We start from the raw sequence: 12,206 nt of genomic DNA on the forward strand, positions 1-12,206 counted from the left end.
TTTTTTTACTCAATATGACAGTATAACTGTTTTATTATGTATTCAGGTCTTATATTGTTTCCATTGAGACCACACACCTGGTCGCCCTCATGCGGGTGGTAGTTGAACCTGAAGGGAAGGCAGAAGGCGGAGTCGTGCTGCTGAAGCAGAGCATCTCTGTCGCCGCCCTGGTCCAGCGACGTCACCGCAGCCTCCAGCTGTTTCAGCCCCGCCTCCTCCGTCTTCTGGATGCGCCACCTGCTGGCCAGGTAGCACTTCATCGCCCTCTCCACGGACGGGTGGAAGCCGAGGTCGCAGCACTGGTGGACGGAGAGCGCGGGTGACGGCGGGTGGTGACGCGAGCGAGAGCGGCGGTTTCTTACGTCAATGAGCGTGCTGACGTCTTGCAGGTAGTACTTGTTCATGGCGGCGTTGGCCGCGGCAAGGTTGAGCAGGTAGTCGTTGCGGGCCTTGGTGCACTTCAGCTGGGTCTCCTGCACTCGGCCGTGCCTCTGCACACACACACAAACATCCATTGTATGTCTGTCCATTCACATATACCCACACATATGTATGTACATTCCCATATTGTATATACTTTTGTCCATTCACACACAAACAAAATGGGAATGTCTGTCCATTCACTTACAGTATACCCACCTCCATTTGTCCAATCACACACAAGCAAAATGGGAATGTATGTCCATTCACATATACCCACACATATGTATGTACATTCCCATATTGTATATACCCTTGTCCATTCACACACAAACAAAATGGAAATGTCTGTCCATTCACTTACAGTATACCCACCTCCATTTGTCCATTCACACACAAGCAAAATGGGAATGTATGTCCATTCACATATACCCACACTTATGTCCATTCCCATATTGTGTATACCCTTCTCTATTCACACAAAAAAACAAAATGTAAATGTCTGTCCATTCACATACAGTATACCCACCTCCATTTGTCCATACACACACAAGCAAAATGGGAATGTATGTCCATTCACATATACCCACACGTATGTTCATTCCCATATTGTGTATACCCCTGTCCATTCACACACAAACAAAATGTAAATGTCTGTCCATTCACATACAGTATACCCACCTCCATTTGTCCATTCACACACAAGCAAAATGGGAATGTATGTCCATTCACATATACCCACACATATGTATGTCCATTCCCATATTGTGTATACCCCTGTCCATTCACACACAAACAAAATGGGAATGGCTGTCCATTCACATACAGTATACCCATCTCCATTTGTCCATTCACACACAAGCAAAATGGGAATGTATGTCCATTCACATATACCCACACGTATGTCCATTCCCATATTGTGTATACCCTTGTCCATTCGCACACAAACAAAATGTAAATGCCTGTCCATTCACATACAGTATGCCCACCTCCATGTGTCCATTCACACACAAGCAAAATGGGAATGTATGTCCATTCACATATACCCACACTTATGTCCATTCCCATATTGTGTATACCCCTGTCCATTCACACACAAAAAAAATGTAAATGCCTTTCCATTCACATACAGTATACCCACCTCCATGTGTCCATTCACACACAAGCAAAATGGGAATGTATGTCCATTCACATATACCCACACTTATGTCCATTTCCATATTGTGTATACCCCTGTCCATTCACACACAAACATAATGTAAATGCCTGTCCATTCACATACAGTATACCCACCTCCATTTGTCCATTCACACACAAGCAAAATAGGAATGTATGTCCATTCACATATACCCACACTTATGTATGTCCATTCCCATATTGTGTATACCCCTGTCCATTCACACACAAACACAATGTAAATGCATGTCCATTCACTTACAGTATACCCACCTCCATCTGTCCATTCACACACAAGCAAAATGGGAATGTATGTCCATTCCCATATTGTGTATACCCTTGTCTATTCACACACAAACAAAATGTAAATGTCTGTCCATTCACATACAGTATACCCACCTCCATTTGTCCATTCACACACAAGCAAAATGGGAATGCATGTCCATTCACATACACCCACACTTATGTACATTCCCATATTGTGCATACCCTTGTCCATTCACACACACAAACAAAATGTAAATGTCTGTCCATTCACATACATTTCCATTTGTGCATTCACACACAAACAACCCTCCCAATTTTCCCGGGAGACTCCCGAATTTCAGTGCCCCTCCCAAAAATCTCCCGGGGCAACCATTCTCCCGAATTTCTCCCGATTTCCACCCGGACAACAATATTGGGGGCGTGCCTTAAAGGCACTGCCTGTAGCGTCCTCTACAACCTGTCGTCACGTCTGATTTTCCTCCATACAAACAGCGTGCCGGCCCAGTCATGTAATATATGCGGCTTGTACACACACATAAGTAAATGCAAGGCATGCTTGGTCAACAGCCATATAGGTCACATTGAGGGTGGCCGTATAAACAACTTTAACACTGTTACAAATACGCGCCACACTGTGAACCCACACCAAACAAGAATGACAAACACATTTCGGGAGAACATCCGCAACATAAACACAACAGAACAAATACCCAGAACCCCCTTGCAGCGCTAACTCTTCCGGGACACTTTCTTATTTCAAACATGAATTAACAAAAAAATCATGATTTTGACACAATTGTGTCTCATAATTAAAACAGATGACAGCCAAATGGACTTTGCTGTTTTATTTTCAATGAAACAATAGAAAACACGTACTCATATAGTAGTACAGTTGGCACAGTACAGTAAACTGACAGTTAATATTTAAACATTTAACATTTCTAACAATTTTGAACAGAAATAGTTCATGCACATTCAGATGAATTCTTCAAAATTACAATTGAAAACATTTTGTCCGGGGGCCGGGCTGTATATATGCGCACTAATTGACTGAAAGAGCACGCACTTGGTGCGATGATGTCATGTTATCCATGGAAAAATGCATTTTTAGACAATATGATTTGCCTGAGCGGCTAGGAGACCCCGAGAGTAACAAGCGGTTGCCTTGTTGCCTTTCCATTAAGAACAATAAATTAGTTTTTAGTATAAGTTTGCTGGTTTCAAGAAATGTAATGCCGAGCGCATATCATTATGTCAAGATAATGGCACTAGCATTTACTTCATTTAAGAATATTTTTCAACATATTGAGCAAAAAGGTCTCTTTTTTTTTTCTACCAAGAAAAGTGCACTTGTTATTAGTGAGAATATACTTATTTTAAGGTATTTTTGGGTTCATTGAAGTTAGCTAATTTTACTTGTTTTGGAAAGTCTTGATAAGCCAAATGTTCTTGTTTTATTGGCAGATAATTTTGCTTAGTTCAAATAAAATACACCTCATTTTTGTATTTTTTTTCTTCCTTTTGAACACTGACTTTTTGCAGTGTAGACACTTACGACACTTCATCATAAGACTTATATATGGCTTTTCATTTTTTGCGGCCACACACAGATTTGTTTTTGTATTCTTGGTCCAATTTGGCAATTTCAACGTTTTTGTGGTTGCCGACCCCTGGTCTATCCATTCACATACTGCAAAAAGTCAGTGTTCAAAAACAAGAAAAAAAAAAATAGGGGTATTTTATTTGAACTAAGCAAAATTATCTGCCAATAGAACAAGAAAATTTGGCTTGTCAAGACTTTCCAAAACAAGTAAAATTAGCTAACCTCAATGAACCCAAACATACCTTAAAATAAGTATATTCTCACTAATAACAACTGTACTACTATATGAGTACGTATTTTCTGTTGTTTCATTGAAAATAAAACAGCAAAGTCCATTTGGCTGTCATCTGTTTTAATTATGGGACGCATTTGTGTCAAAATCATGATTTTTTTTTTTTTACATGCTTGAAGTAAGGAAATGATTACTTTAAAAAAGTAGTTTTATACTTGTGAGTGTTGATGACACAGCTTTGCAACACTTGATATTCTAGTTTCAAGCATGTTTTACTCAATATAGGTCATCAAATCTCAGCAACAAGCTGTAATATCTTACTGAGATCATTTAGGACCAAAACACTTAAAACAAGTAAAACACTCCAACATAAAATCTGCTTAGTGAGAAGAATTATCTTATCAGACAGAAAATAAGCAAATAACACCCTTATTTGAGATAGTTCATCTTACTTAGATTTCACTTTTTGCAGTGTAGTGGCAGATAATTTTGCTTAGTTCAAATAAAATACCCCTAATTTTTGTATTTTTTTTCTTCCTTTTTTTTTTGCTGTGTAGACACTTATTTCATGTGTTGCCTTCATTATAAAACTTATATATGGCTTTTCATTTTTTGCAGCTTCAGACTGATTTGTTGTTGTATTTTTGGTCCAATTTGGCTATTTCAACGTTTTTGTGGTTGCCGACCCCTGGTCTATCCATTCACATACACAGAACGTTTAAACAACTGTCAGTCATTTTGTATCCATCCATCCATCCATCTATCTTCTTCCGCTTATCCGAGGTCGGGTCGCGGGGGCAGCAGCCTAAGCAGGGAAGCCCAGACTTTCCTCTCCCCAGCATCTTCGTCCAGCTCCTCCCGGGGGATCCCGAGGTGTTCCCAGGCCAGCCGGGAGACATAGTCTTCCCAACGTGTCCTGGGTCTTCCCCGTGGCTTCCTACCGGTTGGACGTGCCCTAAACACCGTTCGGGTTGCATCCTGACCAGATGCCCGAACCACCTCATCTGGTTCCTATCGATGTGGAGGAGCAGCGGCTTTACTTTGAGCTCCCCTCGGATGACAGAGCTTCTCACCCTATCTCTAAGGGAGAGCCCCGAAACCCGGCGGAGGAAACTCATTTCGGCCGCTTGTACCCGTGATCTTGTCCTTTCGGTCATAACCCAAAGCTCATGACCATAGGTGAGGATGGGAACGTAGATCGACCGGTAAATTGAGAGCTTTGCCTTCCGGCTCAGCTCCTTCTTCACCACAACGGATCGATACAGCGTCCGCATTACTGAAGACGCCGCACCGATCTGCCTGTCGATCTCACCATCCACTTTTCCCTCACTCGTGAACAAGACTCCCAGGTACTTGAACTCCTCCACTTGGGGCAGGGTCTCCTCCCCAACCCGGAGATGGCACTCCACCCTTTTCCGGGCGAGAACCATGGACTCGGACTTGGAGGCGCTGATTCTCATCCCAGTCGCTTCACACTCGGCTGTGAACCGATCCAGTGAGAGCTGAAGATCCTGGCCATATGAAGCCATCAGGACCACATCATCTGCAAAAAGCAGAGACCTAATCCAGCAGCCACCAAACCAGATCCCCTCAACGCCTTGACTGCGCCTAGAAATTATGTCCATAAAGGTTATGAACAGAATGGGTGACAAAGGGCAGCCTTGGCGGAGTCCAACCCTCACTGGAAATGTGTCCGACTTACTACCGGCAATGCGAACCAAGCTCTGGCACTGATCATACAGGGAGCGAACCGCCACAATCAGACAGTCCGATACCCCATACCAGGCCCGGCCCTAATCAATCTGGCGCCCTAGGCAAGATTTTAGGTGGCGCCCCCCCACATCGGCAGTGAAGTGTATATACTCACAAGAAACTGAATAGCTTTGTCTTTGACCTTTTTTTTTTTTACTTACAACTATACCTAATATATAAAGGGGTGGAAAAGTGACTATTACCTGCAGGGCAAACATTAGCTAACCAGAAGGCAATAACAATGTAAACAAAAAACACCTGCTTAAAAGATCTAATACAAATGTCCCTGAGGAATGTAAGGTGGGAGTACTGTAATTACCTAACGTTACATTATTATTTTCCATAACAATTTAGCCCCCTCCACAATATTAACCCGACGTTAAAACAGAACTAGCTATTTATTGATTAGCAATTGCCGAATCATGTAACATTAGCTTAATGCTAAAAAGCCAGCTACTATCACATTCTGTAACAGACAAATAATTTCATGTAGGCTAACGTTACCTACTTGCTACCTCTGTCTTTTCTCGTTTCTACTCCTCTTCTTTTCTCTTTTTTCTTCCTTGGGCACCTGACAGTTTTGGCCGTTTTGACAACTTGTGTTGATTTTTTGATGTGGTGACGTCCAAAAAGAGTCATGATACGGGAAGGGAGGGGGCGCACCGTGCGAGGGGAGGGGAGGGCGGTGGGGGGCGTAATGTTGTAACAAATAATATTTCTAATAAATAGGCTTTACTTTGCATTTTAATTAACGTGGGATTATTTTTTGTATTTAGAAATAATAGTACCAACTTTTTTTTCTTTTTCTCCAACATTTGTGGCACTGGCGTGGCGCCCCCTGATGGACGGCGCCCTTAGCATTTGCCTATACGGCCTATGCCACGGGCCGGCCCTGCCCCATACTCTCTGAGCACTCCCCACAGGACTTCCCGAGGGACACAGTCAAATGCCTTCTCCAAGTCCACAAAACACATGTGGACTGGTTGGGCAAACTCCCATGCACCCTCAAGGACCCTGCCGAGAGTATAGACCTGGTCCACAGTTCCACGACCAGGACGAAAACCACACTGTTCCTCCTGAATCCGAGGTTGGACTATCCGGCGTAGCCTCCTCTCCAGTACACTTGAATAAACCTTTGTCATTTTGTATGAAGTATGTTAATCATGCCACTCAATCACAAACACACAAATTTACGGCAAACATCTGTAGCATTTGTTGATATTATTCAGAGAGTAGAAAACAGGACTGACTTCGATATCTAGCTACTGTCGTGCTAATTAATACAAACTCGGACCTCACCTTCTCCATCAATCTCTCCATCTTCTTGACGGAGCTCCGCCTCTGCCCTCCCGATAGGCCAAGGCCGAGGTCTGCGGACTTGCCGGTGTGTCTCTCCTCCAAACGCTCGGCCTCCTTCAGTTTGCCCTCGGCTATCAGACAGTCCGTGTGGTACTGGTTGTACGTCTTCAGAGCCTTCGTCGCCGCGTGCCAGGTAACGCACGTCAGTATCGTTCTTCACGATTACGTTACTTTTTCACGGTTCATGATCGAGGGAAAGAACAAGGAATGCTCACCGTCTGCAGCTCAGTGGTGACCTTCAGCAGCTCATCCTGCATTTGGATCCCCACCTCTTTGCTCTAGTGGGTCAAAGAAGCAAACGTACGTCGGGAATTTTTAATTCATTTATTTTATGGAGCCATTTTTAGCCCCGAGGCACAAACCGATGATGAACACATGACAAAATGTCACACAACAGTATAACATGATGACATTTAATATTGGAAAGGTCATAGACCAGCTTTGACGTGACTTTTGGCCTTTATTTACAAAGACACGCAATCTCGATGTGGCGTTTCTAGTCTTTATTTGTAACATAGCACACCCGGAACACTGCAAAAACTGAAATCTAAGTAAGATTAAATATCTCAAATAAGGGTGATATTTGCTTATTTTCTGTCTGATAAGATAATTCTTCTCACTAAGCAGATTTTATGTTTTAAGGGTTTTGGTCCTAAATGATCTCAGTAAGATATTACAGCTTGTTGCTGAGATTTGATGACCTATATTGAGTAAAACATGCTTGAAACTAGAATATTGTCATGTCTGTGTTGATCATGTTTTTGTTTGGCCATGTGCTGTGTGGTTTTGGACTCTTTTTAGTTCCTGCTTTTCACTCCCTTGTCTTGTTTCCATGGTTACCCATTAGTTTTGATTATTGTAATGCCCTGTATGTAGGCATTAGCCAGGCCTCCCTCGCCCGCCTGCAGCTCGTGCAGAACTCTGCTGCTCGTCTGCTAACACAGACCCGCAGACGTGAGCACATCACCCCTATTTTAGCGTCCCTTCACTGGCTCCCTGTGCGTTACCGAATCAATTTTAAACTCCTTTTATTTGTTTTTAAATGTCTAAACAACCTCGCGCCAACCTATCTCTCCGACCTCCTTCAGCCTTACTGCCCCACCCGATCCTTAAGATCAGCCGATCAGCTGCTGTTGACGGTCCCTGACACAAGGCTGAAGCTTAGAGGTGACAGAGCTTTCGCCGTTGCTGCTCCCAAGCTCTGGAACGACCTACCCCTGAGTGTTAGACAAGCCTCCTCTCTTCCTGTTTTTAAATCTCTCTTAAAAACATACTTTTATTCCATGGCTTTTAACACTGAGTGATATCCATCCTGCAATGGCGCCCCATAATACACCTGCTGTGATCCTGTTTTTATGTTTTTATTAATTCTATTTTAATTATTTATTTTTTATCGTGTTCTGTTTGTGTTGTGTTGTGTTTGCTCGGTACTCGTTTTATCTTTTAACCTGTTCATTGTACAGCACTTTGGCTACCCCTGTGGTAAATTTTAAATGTGCTTTATAAATAAAGTTGATTTGATTTGATTTGATTAGTTTCACCTGTTCCACGTTTGGACTCATTGTGCACTCTTGTTTCGTCACCATAGCAACCATTAGTTTTCACCTGTCACGTCACGCACCTGTTTCACATTTTGAGTCACGCACCTGTTTTCGCTAATCATGTCTGTAGTATTTAAGTTCATTGTTTTCAGTTTGTCTTTCTGGCGACATCATACCCCTGACACACTCTCCACACACCCTTATGACCCTTGCTGCGCTTTTTCATGCCGTTTTCTCGTCCAAGTAAGTTTTCTTTATTCATGCCATAGTTTGCAAGTTTTGTTTCATTGTTCATAGTTTCTGCCGTTGTGCAAGTTTTGTGTTTATAGTCAAGTTTTGTACTTCCGCCCTTGTGCGCGCCCTTTGTTTGCTTCTTTTTTTGTAGTTATAGTGTTAAAATAAATCATGTACTCCCATTCCCGTCTCGCCCGAGCCAACTTTCTGTTGCCTTCTGGAAAAACAAAATCCAAGGACCAAGTCATGACAAATATCAAGTGTTGCAAAGCTGTGTCATCAACACTCACAAGTATAAAACTACTTTTTTAAAGTAATCATTTCTTATTTCAAGCATTAAAAAAAAAAATCATGATTTTGACACAATTGTGTCTCATAATTAAAACAGATGACAGCCAAATGGACTTTGCTGTTTTATTTTCAATGAAACAACAGAAAATACGTACTCATATAGTAGTGCACTTGCTAGTAGTGAGTATATACTTATTTTAAAGGTATTTTTTGGGTTCAGTGAGGTTAGCTAATTAAAATTGTTTTGGACAAGCCAAATTTTCTTGTTTTATTGGCAGATAATTTTGCTTAGTTAAAAAAAATACCCCTAATTTTCGTTTTTTTTTTCTTGTTTTTGAACACTGACTTTTTGCAGTGAAATGTTTTCACAAGGCTTCACTTTTTCCACATTTTGTTATTTTACAGCCTTATTCCAAAATGAAATGAATCCATTTTTGTCCTGAAAATTCAACAAATACCCCATAAGGAGAATGATTTAAAAAAAATTGTTTTTAATTTTGCAAATGTATTAAAACTAAGAAAATTACATGTACGTAGGTATTTACAGCTTTTCCGCAATACTTTGTTGATGCACCTTTGTCAGAAATTAAAGTCTTGACAAGGCAATGGTTCTTGTTCTATTTGCTTAGTTCCAATAAAATACCCCTAATTTTTGTATTTTTTTTTCTTGTTTTTGAACACTGACTTTTTGCAGTGTAGGAGCATGGTTTATTCTTGAGAAGTCAAAACATCACCAAAAACAGAAAACGAGTCGAAGGAAAAGACGTGCCGTTCGCACTTGAAGCTAAGGCAAAGACTCAGCGCAGGAAACATGGAACTATGAACGTGGAACCTCACGAAACTGTGGCATGAAATAAACAAGACTTAGGCATGAAGCGAACAACTAGCATAAACTATGGCATGGAACAAACAATACTTACTTGGCAAGGCATGAGGCAAACAATGACGCCAGGCCGACTGACTGGCAAAGGCAGGCTTAAATAACGTCTCTGATTGGAAACAGGTGCGCGTCCCGAACACCAGAGGCAGGTGAAAATCATAAGTAGCCATGGTAACAAACACACACTGCAAAAAGTGAAATCTAAGTAAGATGAAATATCTCAAATAAGGGTGATATTTGCTTATTTTCTGTCTGATAAGATCATTCTTCTCACTAAGCAGATTTTATGTTAGAGTGTTTTACTTGTTTTAAGTGTTTTGGTCCTAAATGATCTCAGTAAGATATTACAGCTGAGATTTGATGACCTATATTGAGTAAAACATGCTTGAAACTAGAATATCAACTGTTGCAAAGCTGTGTCATCAACACTCGCAAGTATAAAACTACTTTTTTAAAGTAATAATTTCTTACTTCAAGCATGAACAAAAAAAATCATGATGCCGAGCGCATATCATTATGTCAAGATAATGGCACTAGCATTTACTTCATTTAAGAATATTTTGCAACATAATGAGAAAAAGGGTCTCTTTTTTTTCTACCAGAAAAGTGCACTTGTTATTAGTGCAAATATACTTATTTTAAGGTATTTTTGGGTCCATTAGGTTAGTTAATTTTACTTGTTTTGTTTTAAAGCGTAATATAATATAATATATCTGTATATATATTATTCTGTACACATATTATGTATATATTCGTATATATGTTGGATTTGTTATCGCTATATTAGTCTATTTATACCTGCATTGTCCTTTCCATCCTTACACTTTCCATCATTGTAACTGAGCTACTGTGTTGAACAATTTCCCTTGTGGATCATTAAAGTTTGTCTAAGTCTAAGTCTTGACAAGCCAAATTTTCTTGTTCTATTGGCAGATAATTTTGCTTAGTTCAAATAAAATACCCCTCATTTTTGTATTTTTTTTTCTCTTGTTTTTGAACACTGACTTTTTGCAGTACAGAAGGTGCACAAACAGGAACTAAAGGAGTCCAAAATTAACAGAACATAACAAAAACATGATTTGGACCACGGATCATGACAAAAGGTGCATCCAAAAAGTATTGAGCAAAGCCTGTGAAGACTTATGACATTTTATTTTTTATAAATTAGTTATAATTTAACATATAAATTGTCATTATCAGATATTGTGTGTAGGATTTTGAGGACAAAAAATGCATTTATTCCATTTTGGAATAAGGCCGTCACATAACAAAATGTGTGAAAAAAAGAAGCTCTGAATACTTTCTGCATGCACTGTAAATAAATCAAATGGGCAAAAAAAAAAGCAGAACCTCCCACTCACCCGTTTGTGCAGCCGATGTGAGTCCTCCGTACTGTGCACTAAGCGCTGTGTGAGCGTGTTGCAGCAGGTGTCGCCCAACGCCGAATGCTCACGACTCTCCAAACGAGTCTGAGTCAGCAAAACGGACCAGACTTGACACACCGACTGTCCCCACTGCTCCTTCCTGGAGACCAGAGAGAAGGTGGGGGGGGTCATCTTCAGCGCAGCACATTTATATCAACATCACACTCACTTCTTGGTCTTGTGCGTGAACCTTTCGGTGAGTTTATCCAGGGCGCGTGCATACTCGGCCTCGATATCGCCCCGTCGACGGAGGAACTCCGAAAGGTCTGAAAGCTGCTGCTGTTTCACTTCTACCTGGGAGTCCAAAATCTTGATCTGGTCGGTTAGCTGGGCCCGCAGGTCTGAGAACCAACACCCACACAACTGTTAAGCTGCGGTCAGTGCAAATCCGGGTGAAGCTTTGACTTTTTGTGTGTGTTTTTGTCATGACAACGTCGACAGTGAAGGAAAAAGTGTAACGATAACCACAGCACCACACAGTCTAGCTACTGAACTCAAGTAATCATATTTTCCGGACCATAGGGCGCACCGGATTATAAGGCGCACTGCCGATGAATGGTCTGTTTTCGATCTTTTTTCATATATAAGGCGCACCGAATTATAAAGCGCAATAAAGGAGTCATATTATTATATATTTTTTTCTAAATGGTCTACATCAGTGTTTTTCAACCATTGTGCCGCAGAGAGATGATCTAATTTCACCTATTTAGGGTAAAAAATATTTTTTGCAAACCAGTAATTATAGTCTGCAAATGATGTGTTGTTGTTGAGTGTCTGTGCTGTCTAGAGCTCGGCAGAGTAACCGTGTAATACTCTTCCATATCGGTAGGTGGCAGCAGGTAGCTAATTGCTTTGTAGATGTCGGATACAGCGGGAGGCAGTGTGCAGGTAAAAAGGTGAGTGCCCCTAAGAAAAGGCATTGAAGTTTAGGGAAGGCTATGCAGAATGAAACTAAAACTGAACTGGCTGCAAAGTAAACAAAAACAGAATGCTGGACGACAGCAAAGACTTACTGTGGAGCAAAGAT

General features: G+C 41.1%; 1 protein-coding gene across 4 annotated transcripts in view; it reads right to left on the reverse strand.

Moving 5' to 3' along the window:
* The window catches only part of LOC133615456 (SLIT-ROBO Rho GTPase-activating protein 3-like), a 112,332-nt gene that overhangs the window by 44,821 nt on the left and 55,305 nt on the right, over positions 1 to 12,206 (reverse strand). For all 4 annotated transcript variants that reach the window (XR_009816714.1, XM_061974068.1, XM_061974058.1 and 1 more), the window contains exons 3-8: positions 11,349 to 11,520; positions 11,117 to 11,279; positions 7,025 to 7,087; positions 6,750 to 6,923; positions 363 to 491; positions 78 to 299 (exon numbers count right to left, since the gene is read on the reverse strand). Coding sequence is in view for 3 of the 4 variants with exons in the window: in XM_061974068.1 (XP_061830052.1) it covers positions 78 to 299; positions 363 to 491; positions 6,750 to 6,923; positions 7,025 to 7,087; positions 11,117 to 11,279; positions 11,349 to 11,520 (923 nt within the window). In the remaining variant the exon portion in view is untranslated. The remainder of the gene's footprint in view (positions 1 to 77; positions 300 to 362; positions 492 to 6,749; positions 6,924 to 7,024; positions 7,088 to 11,116; positions 11,280 to 11,348; positions 11,521 to 12,206) is intronic.

This window comes from Nerophis lumbriciformis, linkage group LG01 (genome assembly GCF_033978685.3).
Source record: "Nerophis lumbriciformis linkage group LG01, RoL_Nlum_v2.1, whole genome shotgun sequence".
Lineage (NCBI taxonomy): Eukaryota > Metazoa > Chordata > Actinopteri > Syngnathiformes > Syngnathidae > Nerophis > Nerophis lumbriciformis.